This window comes from Physella acuta, unplaced genomic scaffold, assembly GCF_028476545.2.
Source record: "Physella acuta isolate Inbredline_101_S28 unplaced genomic scaffold, ASM2847654v3 ptg000719l, whole genome shotgun sequence".
Classification (NCBI taxonomy): domain Eukaryota; kingdom Metazoa; phylum Mollusca; class Gastropoda; family Physidae; genus Physella; species Physella acuta.
Window position 1 is genome coordinate 251,886 of NW_026732237.1, and position 24,845 is coordinate 276,730.

Sequence of the window (24,845 nt, forward strand, 5' to 3'; positions counted from 1 at the left end):
AAGAACAATCCTATTCCTAAAATATTTTATCAAAAAGAGAAGATTTTAAAAATTCTTCAACATCATGGCTTGGTTTTTTTAAAATTATTTCATATCTTTTTTTAATTAAAAATAAACAGTTTTACATTTTCCAGTAAAAAGTTCTCATACTATTATATTTTTAATGCCCCATCTATATGATTAATGTTTTTAAATGACAATTAAAGAAACTTTGGGTAAAGACATACTTAACATTTTTTAATATATACTTTCATGTGCTTTAATGTATATAACATTCTCAAGAGAACTTTATTAAATCATATCCACTGTGAGTATGTATTTTTGAAGTGAGGAAGATCCATGTTATATTCACTCCATGTTTTTACCAAGTCAACATCATTAACAGATTTGCTTGTGCAAGTACATTATAGATTTCTATAATGTTAGCACATTGTATTTTTTAAAGTTTTGGCTAAATTGAATGATTAGCAATTTTAGCTAGAAAATATTTTTAAATTCCTTACAATTCAGAAAGGTCTATGTGAAATTGTAATCATAGATCTGTTTCTTTTTTCAATATAATTTTTAAAATTTTGCTAGATTTTTATAATTTTTTTAACAAAAATATTTAGATTCTTTTCAGTCTATTATCTTGTCTTGTAAACTGTATTTACATAAAATATAGAATGTTCAGTCAATTAAACTAACATTATCTTTCATATTTCAAGGAGTGGTAATCTAAAATTATGTTGGTGTAATGCAACTGATCAAAACAAAAATTTATTTCAAGAAAATTGTAATATTTTATTAATATAACTTACGGAAAGCTTTTGTTTATTATATTATACCATTTTAAAAATTATTTTTCACATTAAGGTTAAGCAAAGATTAAAATTATATTCTAATGATTAACAAGATTTTATTGGAATATATTCAAAATTTATTTTTACTTATATTCTAAATTCAATTTGAGGATGATTATATTCCGTCTGTTAATGAATTTTCGACTGAATGTTTGAGTGTGTGAATTATAACAACAAAGACAGTTCAGCTGTATTTACTATCACATTCCATGTTTAGAAATAAATTATTTGTCCCATTACATAAATAAGGTTTGTAGTTCTATTTTTTAAACGGTCAGTGTGTTTGTTGTTCCAAGCTTTAAGATGTGGGCAGTTCAGTTGACTTCTTAGATCATGTGATACAGGTTTGCAGCTTCAGTATTTTTGCAACAAGTCCTAGGTGTGACAAACAACATTGTACATATTGCCACGTTGGCATGCTTCAGTTTTGTTTGTTTTTTTCATTCATGAATTTAATGTTTTTTATTGTTTTTATTTTCATTAAAATGTGAATGTAAATAACAATTTAGTGACTTTGCTGTAATTTTTTGCTTACTGATACAACCTTTGTAACATAAATATTAAAATACAAAGGTATAAAGATCAATACTTTTGTTATGGTATTGATGTAGTTCAATGTATATATTAAGACTTTTAGTTTAAAGAATTTTTTTTACACTTTAGCACAGTAGTTATAAATTAGAGCAGATATTTAAATCCTAAACAAAAGATGGTCCCCAATTAAAAATAACTATTCTCTTACTAAAGGTTTCTGAAAATCAGATGTTTCATTCATTTCAATCATTCAATTCTTTATTTTGTTTAGCTAGCAACAGCACTTAAGTATAATTGTAGAAAATGTATAAATTATCAAATATATTTTATTCAACATTTGTGCCTACTATCATTGTGAACAAGTTTATAGATGTTACATTTTTTTGAATATATCGACTTCCACTATATGGAAGGATTAAATCAGTTTTAAATTAAATTAAGGAATCATCTAATAATGATGAATATTAAACAGTGTAATTATGTTTCATTTGTAAGGAGATTTTTAAAATATTTTCCTATTCCTAAATTATTTGTTTTCCTGATTGTAAGCAAGATCATACAAGCATGATGGCTTTTCCCATACGAAAATGAAACTTTCAAATAATAAATATTGTTTTATGTGCTTATTAAATATTTTCTAGTTGCAATTTCATTTGTAACATTTTTATTTTGAAAATGTAAAATCTGTTAGAAGATTTTGGGGAATTATATCAAAAATATTAACTTGAGATAATTAAGCCTAGCACTTTTTTCGCTAAATTGTCAGAGGCAGCAATAAAATGTATGCCGATAGAAAAAGTGCAAAATATATTTCCTCATTATTTTTAGTAAATTATATCAATATATGGAAAATAATAAATTTTAATTTCTAATTTTTAATACAAAATTTGATAAACTATTGTAATCCTTTTCAAAGTGTGATTCTAAAATGTTTTATTTTTAATGCTAGAAGTAACTGATACATAAGAGAAATTTCAGAACATGCTTTAGTATTTTTTAGTGTGTGATGTAGACAGTGAACTTCTCAAAGAAGATTTTATTAAATGTCTGTTAGCGTTTATTTCCTATAACTGTTATGTGCTATTTAAATTGCCTTATTTTTTATGAACTTACTTCAAACTTAAACTTTTCTTTTAATATATTTTCTCAAGTTGTCTTATGATTGTCATTACCAAACATTGTACAATAAAAATCATATGATCATTGTTTGTAAATGAATAACATATTGTAATTTTAATTAATTTCACATCCATTATTGACAAGTGGCTGTGCATTATAAATTACCTTCAAAGCTAGTAGATAATCTGTCTTAAAATACTGGATATAAATTACTGATCTTGAAAAGGAACTGATTAATTTCAATTTATATATTTCTAAAAATCCATTTGCTTTAAGAATTTTATTTTATACCATGGGCAACAATAAAATTTGTAAATGATTTAGCCCCCATGGTTAGAGGCATCTGTACATTGATTGTTAATTGCCTAGAATTCTTCTTACAATATCACAAGTTTACTTTGAGCTAGATAACATGTCCACATATGATTCATGTATGTTTTTATGACCTTGACTGTGCTTTGTGTATGTTCATTAGAGCTGATAGATTTAATGAGAAGGAAAAAAAAAATACACCAAAAGAAAAAAACTTGAACTCAAGCATGTTTTTAAAACTGTACATATTATGCCTGTAATTTATGCACTTCCTGTTTCCCTAAATAAAATTTTTAAAAGTTTATTTTATTTATGTATCAAGGAACAAAATAAAAATATTACAGAATGTAAATTATTTTTCTGACAAACAAGAAGGACTTTGATATGTGTATCTTTTTAAATAGCTGCTACAACTACAGTTGATTTTTGTTATTCCTGTATTTTCTTTAATCTGTTATAGGTAAAACCTAAAGAGTTGCTTACTAGATATGCTGACAGAATTGTTATAAGTATTTGTTGCTGTGACGTTGAAAATTTACATGTTTCGTAAATTTTCTAAAGTAAAATAATTTTTTTTAAAAAGTAGCATGCTAAATCTTTCAAGAAAATATTTTTACAATTATATTTATGCTTGACTGCTAACCTAAAAGTCTCGAGTTCAAATCCTTGTTTACATTAGTAGAACGCCCCTGAGTCCACCGAACTCTGATGGATACCTATTTAGTTGGGGAAAGTAAAGGTGTTTGGGCATAGTCAGCATTGCACTGACCCAGTGGCGTAGCGAGGTCGGGTGTCACCCGGTGCGGCACTTAATGGTGTCACCCCCCCCCCCCCCCCACCCCCCCCAGAGGCAAAGCGACCCTTCCCGGGGACAAATTTTCAATTTGCACCCCCCCCTCAAACTTTCGATTTGCATCACCCCCTAAATGGTGTCACCCGGTGCGGTCCACACCCCCCGCCCCCCCCCCCCCACCCTCGCTACGCCTCTGCACTGACCATACTATCTCTTCATATGGTGTCTTCTTCTTCTTAGTCCCCTTCGTGCCCAAGACACATGGGGCAGATGAAGTAGAGTTCATCTGATACATTGACCTTGGCATATGCCAAGGGATAGTGTGGTGAGCACTATGCCCAGCCGCGTTTGTTTCCCTAATGTAAGTTAGGTACCCATCAGAGCTGGGTGGACTCAGGGACTTTCCACTAATTTGAACCCGGATTTGAACTCGAGACTCTCGGGTTAGCAGTCCACACTAGGCCACGCCATCCTATCTTCATATTGTGTAGTTCACAGAAATAGGTGAACTCTGTTTCACTTACCCCATGGACCATCAGGATAAAAAAGGGAACTTTACATTTACATCAATTCTAAAGATTTTGAAAAAAATATTTTTAGTATATATATTCTTAATTTTTCATAATGACACAGAATTTATTTAAGTAATTATTTTATTTATTATGAGATCGGGTAAATCTATGTTGTTAATATGTCATTAAATCTTAGTATACAGATAATGGGCAGGTCACAGATGGCTTCTAATTTTACCCAGCATTAATGATAAATCTTGGCTTATAGATTCAGTGTTAAGGAAAAACAACTCTGTCTGACTATTACTAGTAGCTATAAATATTTTATTTTGTTTTGGTTCTTTATTGCTTTAAACAATTTTTAATTTAATAAACATATTTCTGTTTATTGAAGTTATGTTAAAATAAACATGCCTTTATGAGAAAAACAACTTTGTTCTTTCGGTTTTTTTTATTTACAATAAAAAAAATTCACTTAAATTATTCTAGAAATTGGCAATTCATCCCAAAGTGGTAGAGAGGATGTTTGTCAGAATCAGAAGGAAATATAAAAAAGTGGACCATAAAAAGAAGAGAAAGAAAAATCTCCAAGTGGCTCCTCTTACAGCCTGTCATCCTAGAGGGAACATGAATGGGGGTCAACTCTATGCTAGTGTTGTCTAGATTTGCTTGTAACACTCCGTACAAGGCGACATATTGACTGTTTGTGAGTTCTGATTCAACTCAGGTTATGGCTGGCTTGTACCACCAAGATATCTTTCTACCCACATTTATCCTTTAGATAACACAGGTTGTCTAGTGTCTACAAATTTTAGGAGATATTTTGCTTGGTTTACATAGGGGCTTATAGACAAGCACTGTGTGTGTGTGTGTGTGTGTGTATAAATACTGTAGGTTATGTAAAACAGTCTGAGTAGAGAGTTGTAGTTTCCAACCACAAGTCCTTGTTCTTTTACTCTGTGTATTGAACAAGTTTTTTTTTTTAAATGTAATGAATTAATACGCATATTGAAACAGTTTCCTTTTATGATTTTCTAAATTTAAATAAACTAAGTTGTTATCAATATTTTACCAAGAAAGCTTGATTTTTATTGCTGCTAATAGCATAAAAAAACTAGAGACCTAGGCAATGCTGACATTCAATTTGTATATATCATAGGGACAAATTATTCCCAGAATGTGTACAAGTATAGTATTAGTTTCAAGGGATAGTATGGTTGGATGGTATCTGCTAACCATTATGTCACAAGTTTGGATCCAGGGCTCGATGGTTAACTGACACATATTATGGAAAGTAGAGACAGTAGAGCATAGTGCAGAGAACACCACCCTGTCATGTGCCAAGGTAACAAAAAGGTGAACTCTACTTCACCTGCCAAATGGACTATCCAGTTCAAAGGATAACTTTTAGTTTCAGATTTTTTTTATAAATGTAGGTCTTTTACAAAGACCAAAACATGTGATGCATTAAAAATCTTTCACATGTCACAGAACGAAATAATTTGTGGAAAATCATATAACATAAATAACGGTGATCCTGATTTTAGTTAGCAATTCAATTCAAAGATGTTCATGCAAAAGTGATTCAGCAAAAAAAAAAAGAAATAACATCAAGGTAACATAATGTCTGGTAAGTATTCACAAATACAAATGTAGTTTCAAATTCTAAAAAATAGCACATGTATTAAGCTCCCACTGTATAAACCTAGACTGGTGGTTATGCCCCTCAAGAAGCTTGTGATAAAGATGTACAGATGCAGCGATTGGGTGGTGACAAAAGGGGTGGCCGTCTGCTCTTGAAGGTGCTGCACGCTCCGTAAAGAGCACAATTAATGAAACTTACACTAAGCAAATTATAGTTCTGAATCAGTTATGTCACTTTAAAACTCACATTCAACAAAAAATGGTCAAATAGAAGAACATTTGACTGCTAACCTGAAAGTCTTGAGTTCAGGTTCCTAGCTAGAATAACTTAGTCCACTTAATTTGGTCAGTCATCTAGCCTGTTGTTTTAAATATAAAATAGAACACAGACGTAATTGACTACCCAGAAAATAAATGGCAATTATTGTCTATATATGAAACACAATGTGAGCAGGTTTGTATTTTGATAGTGTAGTTTCCACTCATCTGATAAAGTGTGACTAGAGAGTGGGGAGGGGTGGATTTAGAAGTGTTTACATTTAGTTATGCCCAAAATACTGTCACCGTTAATCATAAGCTATACTATAATTAATCTCACTACAACAACCGCTTTTTTTAATCATAAAATTTTCATTCCCTGAAAAAATATTTTTAAATGACTACAAGGACAATGCAAATAAATATATATATTATATAAAAATTAATCAGACATGTTTATAAAAAAATATTGATTTTTAATTTTTTTTTTACACAGAGAGATAAACAATAGGGGTAGTGTATGTCATTTGAAAAGTCAGTTTATTCTATCTATAGTAATGACTTTGGTAAAGGTAATAATTCCTAGAGCTGAAGACACTTAACTGATCTTACTTACTATAAAAAGTAATTGAATAATTTGAATAACTGAGGAAATACACTAAGCATTGTCAAATATTAAACACTCACTGTTTATTTTAATCAAGTTAAGGCATTTTTAAAGTAAAAGGTAAAATTAACTCAGTAGAAAGCTTCTCATTCATTTTGGTGTTTTCTTCTACCAGCTTTTGATTCTCTGCCTTCAGGGAGGCATTTTCTGCTTTCAGCTCCTCTATTTCAATGTTATTTAATTGCACCTTTATTAGCAAGTTGTGATGCATATCAGAAATTGCTTCTAATTCTGACATCAACTTCTCATTTTCTGTGGTTGTGCTCAGTACAGCCTGCTGCAGCTTTTGTAATTTTGGGACAGTTTTTGGAAGGCAGCGCCATTTTTCTCTAAGGCTTATAATTGTCTTTTTACGCTGAAGTAATGCTTTGTTATTCTTTTGACACTTAGGACAGCTGGGTTCTTTTTTTAGACCATTTTTACTTTCTCCCTTTGTGATCATTTTTTTACCAGCAGAAGAACTTGGATCAGCACAACATTTGAAGAAACTTTGAACGGCTAATGAATTTCGTTTTTTAGTGTCTTTTACTTCATTTGATTTATTGAAACTGAAAGGAGTATTGAACAGGTCCACAAGTCTTTGCCAGTAAAGTATTTGTTTCTTTCTTAAATTTTTGACAGTTTTTATTAGTTTTACAACAGTTATGAAATATCTATTCCAAAGTACTGAGTTATTTATATCAAAGAGGTTATGTGTCTCTGCAATTTGTTTGCACAGTGCAGAAAAACTTTTTGCCTTAGAGAATTTCACACTGTGAATAAAATAACCATTTAGTAGAGGATCAGTAGGCTCTGAGAAACAATCAAGTAAAGTTTCATATTTTCCAACCACAATGCCTTGTTGCTTCACCCTGTTATAAGATTTTAAAAATATGTTATGAATAAGCGACATCCATGTATTATGTAATGCAATAAGTAATAATAAGTCCTGTTGTCCTCTGTCCTGTCCCCCCCCCCTCCCCCTAAAGAAAATATGCTATTCAACATTCCACTTTCTCCTTCCTATATTCATTTCTTTATTTTTTAAAATAATAATAGTTTTAACCAAGTTAACATGCTTTTATTCTTTTTTTTTCTCCGACAAACAAATTACATGGTGTCACTTTTTAAAAACTTTCCTCTAGATGTATGATGTTACTGATGTTAACAGCGCAAAATACATTCAATATGGTGCACAGAGACAGGATTAATCTAAACTTTTTTAAAATGACTTTTCTATAAACTGGATGAATTTGTTTTCATTATTTATATTACCTCAACACAATTTAAGAAAAAAAATTGACTTAAGCACGCTGTTCAGTAATATAATAGAAAATTATGAAAAAAATCCAGGCAAGCATATGTTTCCAAATTTTTTAAATGTATTACAATCAACAAAAAGTGTGCTGCTCTAAACATCTTTCAAATGTAACAGAAAAAAATATTTTCTGGAAAATTATATCACAAAATTGATGGTGATTATAATTAATTATAAATGATAGCCAATCAAAGTTTGTCATACAAAAATGATTCAGCAAAAAAAAAACATGAAGGTAATATGTCAATCTCAGTTAGGTTTATGCAAATAGTCATGTAGCATCAAATAAAAAATGTGCAAAGTTTACAACAGAAGTTCTTAGACTACTTTATTTCTAAATTAATTTTCTAGCTTTAATTTTATAATTATTTTTTGGTGCATGGCTAATCAAAAGGTAAAGAGTATTCTAGGTCCCTATGTCATTGTCTATGATAAAGATCTTTAGAAGTAAACTGGGCTACTGACATTTGATTAAAGTAGAATTGCTACAGGTTGAAAAAACTTACTTCGAGCAGCTGTCCTCCTCTGTATGTTGAATCAAATTTCTAGAATCTGTTTAAAACAACAAAACATATATAAGTCCTGTACATCTAAAACTGTATTGCAATGATTATGATATAAAAGTAATCATTTAAAATTTATTTTGGTAGAGAAAGTAGGAATAGGATCATTTTTTACTTTCTCTCTATATACGAAGTATACAGAAAGTCTTGAAACCGTTCAAAAAAAAAAATGGAGATTTTACAGCTCCATGAGTCGAAAAAACATAGTTTTGCAATCTTGTCTGTAGGCCCTATGTCTGTGTGTGTGTATGTGTGTCTGTCTGTGTGTGTGTGTGTGTAAACACGATAACTTGAGTACCGTTACAGCTAGGTTGATGAAATTTCATATATAAGAATTATATCAAAATCGAAGATCCGTATCAACTTTTGAGCGATTTCCAATAACTGGAAGTGGAACTTTTTCTACTTTGAAATTTTCAAAAGCCTATAACTTGAGTACTATTTCAGATAGATAAATGAAATTTCACATGTAAGTAAAATATCTAATTCTCTGCCTTCTATCAAATTTTGAGTAATTTCTGTTGACCGAAAGTAGTCATTTTCGCAAATTCCGATTTCCCAAAAAATGCATGCGAATTTATAAAGTACTAATAATATTCTGCACTATTATGCAAATTATATTGGTGTGTAAATCTTTTTTCTAAGAGATTTTAATCTATTTTAAAAAGTTTAAGCATTTTAAATGGATTAAAAATCATGTCTATACTATATCCCGTGTTGCCATCCACTGTTGTTTCATATAAGAAAATTTGAGAAAGTTTAGGGGAGATCACTCCCGGTTTATTGAAAAATAGTAATAGTAATAATAAATTAATAGGCCTAATGACTTATTTTACTTTTATGGGTACAGATCTTTGTTTCTGTAATTAATTAATTACCTTCATCATCAGCCCTCACAACAAGCTCTCTGTTTTCAGTAGCAGCCATCATTTCATCAATGGTAAAACTTGTTTCATGTATCACATAGTAACAATTTTCTGGTGGAGAACTCTCATCTAATGACCAGCTAGTGCCATTTATCTCATTCTCCATTACCATTATCAAGTCATTTTCCTCACTAGTGACACTAGAAGTAGAAGGCCCCTCCAAATAGCTCTCCATTTTCTAATAATTAAAATTAAATTTTATTAGGCTATTAATTTATTAAAATTTAAATAGTAGGGCCTATACTATACGTGTATACACTATCTATTCTTATGATTCTTAAGGAATTGGTTAGTTAATAATAATAGATTCTAGATTCTAGTTACATTAGGGCAGGGCCTCAGTTATAGCCTAGGCCCTATATTTAATATTAATTATAGAATTATAGTTTATAGTGTAGGCATTGACCTATTGTTACAGTAGTTTTAGTTTAGTTAGTAGTATTTAGTATTTAGTTTACTATTTAGTAAATTACTTTATATTAACTCTAGGCCTAGAATCTAGATTATAGTTCCTAGTTGGCCTATTATTATATTAATATATAAGTATTAGATTAGGCCTAGATCTAGATCTAGATCTAGAGATCTAGTAGTTAGTAGTTAGTAGATCTAGAATAATCTAGATTTCTAGATCTAGAATCTAGACTAGATCTAGATATCTAGATCTAGTACTTTTTACTTTTTAAATATTTTTAATGTTTTTGCCTTTTGAAAAGTGCCCTTTTGCTCCTCTCCTTGTAATATTCTTGTAAAATGTAAGTAGATCTAATCTAGATCTAGATCTAGATCTAGACCTAGTTAGTAGTAATGTATTAGAATCTAGTCTAGTCTCCAGGTCCACATTCCCAGTTTTGAAACTACTGTCCGTAGAAACACAATATAAATTCTAGATTAACATTTACTTAAAAATAAAGATTAGACCTAAATATAATATTATTAATTTAAAATTTAAATGAAGTAATCAAGCTGACTTGTAGCTAGAATCTTTTAAGAGAAGGGAAGCTACTCAAAATAATTCGAGATTTGTTTACGGAAGTTATTTTATTTCAGTTTCAACAATAATGAGACTAGATCTAGATCTAGTCTAGCTGCTATACTGTGGACATAAATTACTATAGTCATGATTCTTTGACATTTATTTAATATTATTTTTATTTAATTAGATCTAGATCTAGATCTAGTAGTCAAATTTCAAATTAGATCTTTGACTACTTTGAGTCTACTCAGAATTACTTATTTTTAGATCTAGCTAGATCTATCTGAAATTTAGGCTCTAACTCTACACCAGAGCCCGTGACCTGAGGTTTAATTAATTTTTTTTATTAAATTAATTAAAATTAATGAGTCACTAGTCACTACTATACTCAACTATGGGGTCATCCATAAATGACGTCACACTCGTAGGGGGGAGGGGCGGTCCGTAATTTTGTGATGATGTGTGATGAGGGGGAGGGGGGGGGGGGGGTTCAAATGTTGCGACGTCACATTTTTGCATTATAAAAAAGCAATGTTAGAAAACGAATTTTAGACGTTATTTCGCGTGTTAGATAACTGTTTTAATAAATTGTAATAGTTTAGACAAGATTTTGGAAAAATATCGATGTTTTAAAAAAATTCAACTGCAATTTTGAGGGGGGTTGTAGGTTGAGGTGTGACGTCATTTTAGGGGGGGGGGGGGTCTGACTTTTTGTGACGACGTGTGACGGAGGGGAGGGGGGGGGAGGTAAAAATCGTCAAAAAAGCGTGACGTCATTTATGGATGACCCCTATACTGAATACTGCCATCTGTAAATTAGAGTGGTTTCCCTGAACCTCGCGCTATAATTTTACCAAAAAAACTTAAACTAAACAAGATGGCTTCTAATTTGTTTTATCTGATGAAAACATCACTAGTCTTAATTAATTTATTACTGAAAAACTTAATTAATAATTATTAATTAAGGCTACTTTTCTATTTATTTAATGTCATCAAGGCTAATCTATAAGAAAATGTTTCATTTTTCTTTTGTAAGACAAACTTTGATAGGCTGTAGGCTACAGGAACTTGATATTCTGACAGCCCCCACATCATACTTATCATACTGCATTTTCAAAACTTTACCCATTAAATATTTAGATCTAGATAATATTACTATTACTATGCTTTTTTAAATCACATCCTAGTTCTGCCATTTTTGTTTACAAAGGATCGACTCGAAATATCGTCAGCAGGGGATGTCTTCTTTATGTCGCAATTTCCATGTGAAAACTAAATTGCTTGTGCCTTAGCCTATTTTTAAATTTTTATAAGTAGGCCCCCTACCGAAAATATTAAAAGGTCAAATACACACACTTTTAAAAAATTCAACAAAAACCAAACAGTCAGGATTTTAAAACCATATTAATTAAAATTAATTTTAATTACACCGTGCATGATTTTAAAAAATATTTAAAGAGCCTCTTGAATAGCTTCGAAACTATTCTAGGTAGGGAACATTATCAAGTTAATTTGTTTAACTAATAATTAGACTTTATATTATAGTAATATTATAATATTAATCATAATTATTACTAGCTCTTTTGACGTCAAGATGCGGCTCCTCTGCTCCATGCACAAATATTAATAATTATTTTATTTTCAAAACTCATAAAAATATTGTTCTGCAACACTTATAAAATCATAAACTCCCTATTTTCAGTGTACTTCCTATTAAACTGTTCATCCTGAATTGAAACATTCAACTTCATGGTAGATATCACAAATAAAATAAACGAGCTAAATGTAAAACTGCAAGGAAAGGAAAATTCAGCCTATGCCTTGCTTGAGAAGTGGATGTTTGTAGACTGAGGTGTGATGTCATTTTAGGGGGGGGGGGGGTCTGGCTTTTTGTGACGATGTGTGATGGAGGGGAGGGGGGGAGGTAAAAATTGTCCAATAAAGTGTGACGTCATTTATGGATGACCCCTTAGGCTTATGATCACTTTTTCTGTTTACTCCATCACTCACTTGCTAAAGAGGTGCCATTTTTTTTTATTATGGATCATCCATGATGTTCGAACTTGTGTAAATGTGAGGAAGATTTCATAAATTATGATGACACACTTTTGCAATAATGATGTTAGAAACTGAATTCAAGCCGTTGCTTTATTTTGTAAATTTCAACATAAATTAATAAATTGAGGCCACCTGTGTGTTGAAAGAGATCAGTAAATTTTTAGGAAAAACTCACTAATTTTTTTAAAATATAGTTCTTGAGAACGGTGGTAGTGAGGTGTGATGATGTGTGACATTTAGATGGAGGGGGGGGGGGGGGAGATAAAAATTGTGAAAAAATCATACTGTCGCTTATGTTGGTTGGTATAAATACTTTGATTTATTTACATGATTAAGCTGGTTTGTTTTTTTAAAATAACCTGCATTTCTTTTAATTATTCAAATTTTATATTTGTTTTAAAATGCTAGCACTTTGATGTTAAATTCAACATATGCACATCCACAGTATCAATAAAAATACTTTTTGAAGATGATTGCATCTGGTGGAATTCACAATTTAGATTTTTGCTGTTATTTGTGAAAAACTCACTTTCATTTTGTTAAATAACAATTCAAATTGTATAATTGTTGTTATCCCGATGTAAAGTTTTATTATTATTAAAATTATTATTATCATTATTATTATTAGTGTTATTATTATTAAAATGGACATGCTATTTTACCAGGTATTTATTCTATCTTAATTAATAACTGGTAAATGGCAATTGTAACCTTCAAAAGTAATTATAAGCTTTTAATTAAAAACTTCCCTGAGGCCAGATTTAACAGAGTGCATAATTAATCATTTACATAGCAGATATGAACATAAACTTAAACCTTTTCTTATAAATATATAACGCAAAATAATAGCTCTGCTCTCTTACTAGATCTAGATATCTCCTTCCCCAGTTGTGATCAATGCTATTGTTTTTTATATTATCTGAAATTATATCCAACTGGGAATGTCAACTTGGAATAGCCTTAAAATAGCTGTCGTCGGCCGAATGGGAATAACCTTTTTTCTAACCAATAATAATATATAAATATAATTCTTCTCATGAAGGGACCATTTGGGACACCACATATATGCACACCGCCCCAGCCCCTCCCTCGCTCTCCAGGGCGGGGGAGGATAATCGTAATACTAATAGTATTTTAGAGCAAACTATTTTCAGTCGCAGCATCAGTAGTGTTGAATTCACAAATAATGAATTACTGAAAAGTAGAAAATTAAACTAAATAGCAGTGTATGCTTACAAACGGGTCAGCTCATAATAATAATAGGCCTAGAAGATATAATCATAAAGCTTAGGCCTAAAACTTAAACACATTAATAAAGATGAGAATTTTTTAATTAATAATTTAATATTTTCATAGATAATCAAATATTTGTTTACGGAAAAAAAAATTACAATTTAACTTAACGACATAATTAAATTTTCAGCATTAATTAACACTAGTGAATCAAGAAAGCAAAAATGGTCAACACACCAATCCCCCACAGCTTGAAATCAGAAGCAAAGAAAGCTGCCAAGATACTCAGAGAATTTACCATCCCCAATGCTAAAACAGGACCAGATAAATTAATACCAGGTATATTTGTTTTAAAGCCTTAGGTTTTCCTTTGCATATATTATATATAGGCTTTGTTATTAGTGCCATTGCTTTTCTGTTAGCTAAAGGGTGTTTTTTTTTTTAACTGTTTTGCTAAAATAAGGGTGTGGTAGGGTCATTCTGGAATGGGCAGCAATATATCTTTTGAATTACTAACTTTAGCTTTCATGAGTTTTCTGCCCTGATTTGCTCTTTATGTGGGTTCCAATTTTAATGATGCGTCTGCCCATGTTCTTTTAATGGTATATCTGCCCCATGTTCTTTTGATGGTGTATCTGTCCCATGATCTTTTAATGGTGTATCTGCCCCATGTTATTTTAATGGTATATCTACATCAATTTCTTTTAATGATGTATCTCCCCATGTTCTTTTAATGGTGTATCTGCCCAATGTTCTTTTAATGGTATATCTACATCAATTTCTTTTAATGGTATATCTACATCAATTTCTTTTAATGGTGTATCTCCCCATGTTCTTTTAATGGTGTATCTGCCCAATGTTCTTTTAATGGTATATCTACATCAATTTCTTTTAATGGTGTATCTCCCCATGTTCTTTTAATGGTGTATCTCCCCATGTTCTTTTAATGGTGTATCTGCCCCATGTTATTTTAATGGTATATCTATATCAATTTCTTTTAATGGTATATCTACATCAGTTTCTTTTAATGGTATATCTGCCATGGTTCTTTCAATGGCATATCTGCTTCAAGTTAATTTAATGTTGTATCTGCCCCATGTTCTTTTAATGGTGTATATACCTCAAATTATTTTGGGACTGTCTTCTTCTGTTTGACTTCAGGATTCCATTTGATGTTTATAAATATACATATTATATATAATATGATATAGATATACAAATAGGCCTGGTAGATATGGCTAATAAAGAAATTCTCCAACAGCAGTATTATGTTTAGATATGTCATATATTATGTCTGTTGCTGTATAAGCTTAGCTTGAAAAAAAACACTTGACACTGCGGTTAGCTAGAAGCCATTTTCTAAAAGATGATTGCTTAATGGCTGTTAGCCTAAAAAAAACTATTGCCCAAAACATCCAGCAAACTCCCAGCACCCTCTTTTACCTAATAATATATTTTCCATGGTATGGAATGATCGATAGATAGAGCTCACAAATACTAACCCAGCAGCTTCAAGTTCGGATCCTGAACTCAAGTCAGTAGAACTTCCCTGACGCGCATTTGAGAAACTAAGGTTGTTGGGCATAGTACTAATCATACTATCCTCCTTTAGGGTAAGATAATTGAAACAGATAAACTCTACTTCATGTAGGCATGAACAAGAAATGATTATGATGATGATATATCCCCCAGCTGGAATTCTGTTGAAGGCCAAAGGTCTAGCCATAATAACAGTGTTTAAAGCTGGCTTTCTTGTGACTGCCAGAGGGGGGAGTGGCATTGTCATAGCAAAGATGAATGATGACCCAGAGAGTGGAGGTAAGCCCAGTCATTGATTCAAACAAGGGAGATCACTTCTTAACAAAATCTAAAAAAAAATGTAAAATTGATTAAACTTTAAACTTTGTATTAATTTAAATAAAGTAATAGAAGTAAGTTAATAGTAAAAATTTGATAATTTACTGTCATATTAAGACAGGGATTGCAGGTTTTTTTTTTTCAAACCTGAAGATAAAATATAATTTAGTAACACAGTTAAAATTATTCATTAATAACTTTTTTTAATGTTTCATTAACTTATTTATTAAGTCATTTTAGAAATTCTTGAATATCAGATTTTTATACTTTCTCCTCTATGAAGTATAGAGGAAGTATTGTAATAGTGCAATTAATAAAAATTGAGATTTTTACAAATCTTGAGGTTTTACACCTACCTCAGTCCACCAACCTCAGTCTGATAAACAGTTTTGTTTTGTCCGTGTATGTGAACATGATAACTTGAGTACTGTTACAGCTATGTTGATGAAATTTCACATAAGTATTATATCCAATTTGTAGTTCTGTATCAACTTTTCAGTGATTTCCGATAACCGGAAGAGGGGCTTATTCTACTTTTAGTTTTTGAATAGCCTATAACTTGAGTACTGTTTCAGATAGGTAAATGAAATTTCACTTGTTAGTAAAAGATCTAATTCTCTGCCTTCTTTCAAATTTTGAGTAGTTTCCGTTGATCGGAAGTAGTAATTTACACTATTTCCGATTTCTCAAAAAACGCATGTGAATTTATAAAGTACTAATAATATTCCACACTATTCTACACATAATGTTTGGCGTTCACTTGGTGCACAATTCTTTTTTCTTATAGATTCTAATCTATTTTTAAAAGTTTAAGTAATTGAAAATGGATTAAAAATCATGTCTATATTCCGAGTTGCCATCCCTCATAGTATTATATAAAAATATTCGAGAAAGTTTAGGGGAGATCACTCCCTGTTTATTTTAAAGTTAAAGTATGTCTAATTGAAATCCATTGTATGTTAGTTATAATTTGTACTTTTGTAGTATTAAGTATTCAGATTTTACAATTTTTCTGTCAACATAAGTGTATTGGGCTTTATGACAAGTATAAGGGGATCGGAGTGGTCGAGTAGGTAAAGCTCAACCGAATAGTATCGAGTTCAAACCCTAGAGCAGATGATCCTTGATAGCTGGGGACAGCAACTCCTCTAGGAGAGACTCCTAAATCAAACAGCTGCTGCCTTGTAGTTTGTTCTTGGTTGGACAAAAGCTATGGAAGCAAATCGAAACAGAAGAGCAGGCTGAAATCAAAGTCAATGGCCTAAATGGCGCATAACCAGTTGACACGTATACTTAATTGTATTGGAGGGAATCCCTTCCAACCCTAAAAAATTAAGAACGAAGAAGAAGAAAATATCAAGTATTGCAGCAAGCCTTATGACAAAAAGGGACCAATATATCCGGAATGTAACAATTTAACGACCCTGAAAACAATCCAGTGGGGGTAGTATCCCACCAACCCCACTTCAACCCCCCTCCTCATCCAAGTTGGTTCTGTAAAGTAGCGTCAATCTTTTTAATTAATTTCCAACCAAATGTTATTTCTACCAACTAGAGTATAATTGGCCTTCAAAATCATTACCACAGTAAATCTTTACATCAAGCAACCCTTCTTTTTCCTGACTAATTTGCTAATTGTTACACCCTCACAACTTGACCATTATTAGTTATTTTACAACTATTTGTTTATCGTTTTTTATTACATTAATCTTTATAAGTCCTATTACATTTATTAGGGCAAAAGGCTATTGTTGTCAAAGTACTTAAGTAGTACAGCATTTATTATTTTGTCTTTTGTTTCATTTCTTCTGAAACACATTGTGTAAAATCTTTTTTTTTTTAGTTTTTCTTTTTGTAAATGTTCAAATATGGCTGGCACAGACTACACAAACACCACAAATGCTGATGTATTTGTTTTTATTTGTAAATAAAAATCCTACTTAAAAAAAAATTACAAATAAAGAATTTCAGTTTGTTGTAATAACTGAAAGTGTTTACAGTTAAAACCATCACAAAAATTTTAAGTTTCAGGATATATTGGGCTGTACTTATTATAATGTGTTGATTCTATTTATTTTGAATAGTGTTTGTACTTTAAATTATAATGAGCCATTATTTACTAAATCACCAATGCTGCACATTGCTACCATATTTACCAATTACCTTTGGATTAGAAACACAATGAGGCTATTTTTTATATTCAATGGTCAAGAGAAATAATGTAACTATTGTTTTATATGAATTGTTTGTTTTTTTTTTTTCTTTTTAAAATTTGTTGATTGTTTTAATTGGTGAGGGTTTTTTGTTTTAAAGATTTTTCTTTTTTTTTAGAATGGTCAGCACCATCAGCCATAGCTCTGGCAGGATTGGGCGGTGATTTGAAATTGGAATGGAGGTAAGAAATCTTCTTTATAGCAGCCTTGAATCTAATAAACCCATCTAATAAGGGGTCGGCGTGGTCGAGTCGGTAAAGCTCATGGTTGCTAAACCAAAAAGTCTCGAGTTCGAACCCTCGGGCAGATGAGGCTGGGGACAGCCACTCTTCTAGGAGAGACCAACTCCAAAATCAAACAACTGCTGCCTTGTAGTTTGTTCTTGGTTGGACAAAGGCTATGGAAGCAAATCCAAAAAGAAAAGCAGGCTGAAATCGGAGTCAATGGCCTCAATATTTCATAACCAGTTGACACGTAATCCTTAATTGTGATGGAAGCATGGTCGAGTCGGCAAAGCTCATGGTTGATAAATTCGAAAAAAAAGTCTCGAGTTCAAACCCTCTGGCAGATAAGGCTCGATACCACCCAACACTTATAATTAAGAACGAAGAAGAAGAAGAAGATAAACCCACAGGCTGCCAACGGTTTTTTTTTTTACAAAGACTATGGCATCATACATTGAATTTAAAAAAACTGTCTTACTACGTAATTATATATAACATTTAATATCTGTTATTGATAAACACAGTGGCGTTGCGAGGTTGGCTGTCACCTGGTGCTGCACTTAATGGTGTCACCCCCCCCCCCCCCCCAGAGGCGTAGCGACCCTTCCCGGGAACAAACTTTCAAATTTTCGATTTGCACCCCCCCCCCTCAAGTTTTCAATTTGCATCCCACTCAAATTTTCATTTTACACCCCCCCCCCCTCAAGTTTTTCTCTATATATTTTACTATTGTTTGCCTTGGTGCCACCCCGCTAAATGGTATCACCCGGTGCGGTCCGCACCCCCCCCCCCTCGCTACACCTCTGGATAACACATACATCATAAATCGAAAACTAACAACGTCCCTAACCAAGCAATATCATATTTGTATTGCTGTATGTGTTTGATTTATGGAAAAGGAGAGTCGAGAGAGAAATGTGTGAAGAAAATGGTGGATTGGAATAGGCCATACATTGAGGAAACAGGTAACAGTATTACCAGATAAGGCATTTCATGGAATCCACAAGGATAAAAATAAGGAAGACCCAAAAATACATGTTATAAAGAAATGGAAACAGACACGAAAATTATTGTGAAAATATTTTTTTTTGTTTATACTTAATTATTTTTCATATGGCATTGACATTCATTTTATTTTGTAATTAATATTCTTCAGGTCACAGATTTTGTCATCATTCTCAATACAAGATCAGCTGTGGATGCCTTTTCTAAGGGAGGCAACCTCACACTAGGAGGAAATTTCACCATAGCTGCTGGGCCTTTGGGTCGAAATCTTGAAGGCGACATTGCTATCAGGAGTCTGCGGCTATTTACACTTACTCTAAAACTAAAGGCATCTTTGCTGGCATTTCAGTGGAAGGCAGCGCACTTATAGAACGTAAAGATGCCAACAAAAAGTGAGTTTCTATTCCGCAACTTTTTGTTCTAAACTTTGTATTCTTTCTATACATACATCATTCTATCTATATATATGTATATATATATATATGTATATATATATATATATATATATATATATATATATATATATATATATATATATATATATATATATATATATACTATATATATATATACACACACACAAATATATATATATATATATATATATATATATATATATATATATATATATATATATATATATATATATATATACACACACACAAATATATATATATATATACACACAAATATATATATATACACACAAATATATATATATATATATATATATATATATATATATATATATATATATATATATATATATATATATATATATATATATATATATATATATATATATATATATATACACAAATATATATATATATACACAAATATATATATTTATATATATATATATATATATATATATATATATATATATATATATATATATATATATATATATATATATATATATATATATATATATATATATATATATATATATATTAATATATATATATATATATATATATATATATATATATACACATACATATATATGTATATATATGTGTGTGTGTGTGTGTATTTTGTATTGTACATATCTGTTAGTTTTCAATTCTTCTATTGCATTAGTTCAAGTTTGTCATTTTATATATTATATTATATTCTAAATCAGTAATATTCTAAATTAATATAATAATGTATTGCATCATTGTTTAATAAGGTTAGACAAAAAAAGTTGAACAAAAATTGTTTTATGTTGAAATCTAATTTCTATAAACTAATTCTCATTTATAAATTGAAAAATTAAGGGAGACAACTTTTAATTATATAGCTAAAAGTTGTAAAAAATCTCAAGAAATTCAAAAGTTATAAAATAAACTCGGGCATTGTTGTTATTTATGTTACTAAACATGGTTATTAACAATTATTATTACACTTTATTCATCTTTGACAATTCTTAAATTTTAGAATAATCCCATAACTTTAGTTTAAATTAAACACTGTTAGCTTTCTTAAATGCTGAATCTGTAAACATCTAAGCAATTCAACTAGGTTTTAATTAAACTTTATTAGTGATGCAGTTCTATCAATCACAGTTATCCACCACCATATTCAATTTGTGCTTAAACAGCATAAATAACAATAAAAATTAATTAATTTGCAAGTAATAAACAATTTGTAGCTTTGTTGTGTTTTAAGTATATTTAAATGCATAGGTATGTTATTTTGATTCAATCACAACAAACGCTATAACAATCAGTAAAATTCTGAGACTTAGCAGTTTTAAAAAATTATCTTGAGAAATTAACAAATACAGAAGAAAGAAGAAAAAAAAAAAACCAGAAGTAATTAATGTTAAATTAAATGATGATTAACTGGATTTTTCCTTCTAATCAGATCTAAACATTTGCATTTTAAGTTGGGTTTTTTTTTTCTAAATAAAATTGTAATTAGAAGTTTTATATAGTTCCATGTATAAGTAAACCATCTTAAATGAATGAAAGTATGCTACAAGTAAGAAAGAATTATTACTATTGTAAATCTGTATCAGTCCTCACAAGCTGATGATGAAAACTGTAATACTAAAGCGAACATGCAAGGCAAAGTAATGCTGTAAATTACATGTCCCGGGGGGGGGGGGGGGGGGGGAATAATGTTACTACAGAAAAATGCACTCACACACATGTTGATGTTACTTGTTTTAATTGGAAATAAACGTATTTTTTTTTAAAAATGTATATAATGTTTTCTAACTAGATTAATTTCAATTTACATATAGACCTTGGCATACACATACATATATTGAAGTAATTTGTTGTCTCTAAAAAAAAAAATTAAAGTATGTGGGTTTGTTTGTGGGCATGGCCTGATCACTATGAAACTGGGGAGCTGATGAGAAAACTCCAGGGAAGGTTTCTGTGGCAAAAAAAAATTCAATTTTGCAGGGGCACGCCCTGGCAGGGTGGGATTTGGCTCCCCAGGCTCTGTGAACACTATGGCACCCCTGTTTGTTTTTAAGATCACACTACAATATTGACACTCTGGCAATTATTTCTTTGATTAAATCTAACCAGGACCGTACAATCTAGTCTACAATTACTTGTGGGCCATTAAAGATATTGTAGGAATTGGTTTTTACTGAAAGTTCTTAAAGAATAATTTTATTTTTAGGTTCTACGGCAGAGAAGTCAGAGCATTCCAGATCTTGAATGGTGAAGTAGATCGTCCAGATGAGTGTCAGGCACTTTACGAGGTTTTACGAGAGCACCACGACATCGCCATCAGCGCAGTGGTCAAGATGGCCAAAAATCAGGCTAGTAAATATGTGGAAGGTGAAAGGTCAAGCGAAAGCCGCCCAAGATTTGTAAGTATATTTAATTGTAGATTTATACATAAATATAAATTTTCTCTATGTGTATTATTTTTTTCCTACATTGGTTTTTCTGGTATAAGGTCATTGTCAGCTCAAGCTCTTTGGCTTATAAGCCAGGCAGGCTGGAACAGGGATAAGAAACAAGTATTTCTCTTATCCATGTTACCAGCTACTAGACTCATAGGTTTCCGCCAGGCTTTTGCATCCTCTCCCAACCAGCCACCTGGTTTGGACGGTTGAGGGTCGGTTCAATCAAGAGAACCTAGTCTAATGCCTGGGTTTTGAATGTTGACTTTTGTGTTAGCATATGCACGTTCTACCACTAGACCACACCATCCCATTTGAGGATATATCTAATTACAAAATTCTGAGATAGCTGTGCAGTTTGTGTGTGATGATGGAGTAGTTGTATAAAGTTCCAATGTAGACACATTAAGAAGGGGATTGTGTGGCCTAGTGGTAGAGAGCTAGGCTGCTAACCCAAATGTCTCGAGTTCAAATCCATGTCAGTCAGTAGAACATCCCTGAGTCCACCCTGCTCTGATGGGTACCTAGCTCATGTTAGGTAAATCAAAGGCACTGGACACAGTGCTGATTACACTATTCCTTTATATGCCGAGGTCCCTGAAGCAGATGAATTCTACTTCATCTGCCCCGTGTGTCTTGGGCATGGAATGGGAATAGTTGAAGATGGTCATGAAAAAAAGAAGAAATTAAAGTTTATTTATTGTACAAAACAAAAATAAAATTTAGGTTTCAGCTGTTTTATTAAGTGGTTGCTTATTAAGATTCACATATTTAATATGAAGTTAAATTAAAGAAATAATTGAATGGGCTATAGAAATATTTAGTGACATCAATAAACAATGCTCATTGTGCTTGAGTCATCAGCTAGTCTAGCTATAACCTCTGCCTGTTGCAATCTTAGGCCTCTTTCCTTCAACTCTTTCTTCATTGATCTTGTTTTTTTAGGCTGCCCTCATTTTCTCTTGCCCTGTGGTGTTCATCTAATTGAGAGATAAAATTACATGTAATCATTTTCATACAAGTTTTTTTTTCAGACTGTCTTTAAAACTTTTTTAAAAATATAAATGTATTTTAATGAAACTACTTTTTGTGATTGCAATATTATATGTATTAAAAAATTGTATGCTTTTTATAAGAAAATCTCAAATCCCAACAATATTTTTTTTACAGTACGACAGTTTTAATTTCAAGTCTAAAAAATCCGACTCACACGCCACGCCTCCAAAATTTCCACTATCTCGCCCAACAATAACAACAACAAGTAAACCTGCAGCTACCTCAACAACATCCGCGGCCGCTAAAGATCCATGGCTGGAAGCGGATATGAAACAGCAGCCATCAGCGGAGGCAACACAGCAGTCACTGTATCCGTGGTCTGACATGGATCGGATGAAGTCGTCACACTCCGAACCCAGCAGGAAAAGTTCTCTTGATGAGAAGTTTTATGTGATCGCAGAGTTTAATTTTGATGGACAGCTGCCCTGTGATTTAAAGTTCTCTGCAGGTGAGTGCCTAAGGTCCTGTGGTTAATTCAGACCTGCATCTATGGGAATACTAGATCTAAAAAAAAAAACATTACATAATTTGAAGTCAGTTGAATTAATTAAATTTTGTTTTTCTCTACTGTAAGTTTTTTGTGTATCTTTGTCTATTTAGTTTAAATCAACTGAAATACAACTGTATATCATGTAGGCCTATTGTTTTTTCTGTTATAAAACATGAGTATGCAACTTATAGTTCCCTTTTTAACATAATATTTGTAGAATTCTATACTAGATCTGCTTTGTATCATGTGTTAGTTTACCTAGCTTCAAACTATGATAGGTAAATTTGTTTTGATTTTTTTCTATTTTCAGGTGATAAAATCCAAGTGACCAAATCTACCCCCAGCCAACATGATTGGTGGGAGGGTGTGGATAGGCGGGGGAACAAAGGAATTTTCCCAGCTAACTTTGTATCCAGAGCTTAATTTCAACCAATCAGCTTCTTCCTCTTCGGTTTCCTCCTGTCTTTCCAAGTGCCTAGCTTGCAGCATTTTATACTTTTGATGCTGTAATGTTTTTACCTGTATGGAAAAAAAATTGGGATGTATTATATTTGCCAAAATATGTAATTTATTTTTGTATTGTATATTTTATGTGGTGGGGAAAAATGTTAAGATTTGTGATTTTTTTATTGAAATCACATTTTACAAAAACAGAAAATAAATCAAATGCCTTTGATCTACACTTACATTAATCATCTGATTTGATTTTATTACTATTTATAAATTGCTACTTTGCAATGAGTTTCATTGTAGATCATGGTATACAATTATAAAAATTTACCGTTGATCTCATATGCTATTTTAACTGGATGTATAATACAATGTTTGTGTATATATATTATATTTTTTTTTATAAGCTAACTGCTTAGCTATTTTTTCTTTATTGCAATCCTCAAAGTTATTTTGTACTGAAAAACAAACTTGGTCTTGCTATTGCATGATTATTAAGTAAATTTTACTGAATCAAGCATATCATTCATATCAAATTATGGAACCAAAAGAATTTATTGATTTTTCCTTGAAAATCTTTTGAAGACAAATACTATTTATGTGTTATTTACAAATATAACGAGATGTATCTTTGAAAGTTAATAGTGTTTCCATAAAAGGTAGTAACACATATATTTGCTATTTTTGGATTCTCCATTTTTTGGCTGTGAATTATTTTGATCTCATTTTATGACACAGATTGTAAATTTTCCTAATGGCAAACAAAGAAAAGAACATATGAATGTTGTAACATGCAAACTATTTTTTCTTTTAATACGTAACTATACATATACATAGGCCTACATGTATTTATTAATAATAATTTTTTTTTAATATAACCCACAGGCTTATCAGTGTATCAATGTTATATGAGAAATTTGAATTGTATAACTATATTGCTCACGTATTTTATACTTGTCCAC

The 24,845-nt window shown here is 31.1% G+C and overlaps 2 protein-coding genes across 2 annotated transcripts; one reads left to right on the forward strand and one right to left on the reverse strand.

Moving 5' to 3' along the window:
• Nucleotides 1–6,528: 6,528 nt before the first annotated feature.
• Nucleotides 6,529–10,203, reverse strand: LOC131949912 (uncharacterized). The gene is made up of 4 exons (XM_059311878.1): nt 10,170–10,203; nt 9,420–9,645; nt 8,485–8,530; nt 6,529–7,532 (listed from the first exon to the last, which is right to left on the reverse strand). The coding sequence occupies exons 2-4, from the start codon at nt 9,640–9,642 to the stop codon at nt 6,719–6,721; spliced, it is 1,083 nt and encodes a 360-aa protein (XP_059167861.1). The 5' UTR covers nt 9,643–9,645; nt 10,170–10,203; the 3' UTR covers nt 6,529–6,718.
• Nucleotides 10,204–13,932: 3,729 nt separating this feature from the next.
• LOC131949910 (SH3 domain-containing YSC84-like protein 1) lies at nt 13,933–24,058 on the forward strand. The gene is given in 9 exon segments (XM_059311876.1): nt 13,933–14,070; nt 15,424–15,549; nt 17,920–17,961; nt 17,964–17,983; nt 19,182–19,320; nt 19,323–19,422; nt 21,659–21,851; nt 23,058–23,391; nt 23,744–24,058. Coding segments are annotated over 9 exon segments (1,182 nt in total). The 5' UTR covers nt 13,933–13,955; the 3' UTR covers nt 23,857–24,058.
• Nucleotides 24,059–24,845: the final 787 nt, after the last annotated feature.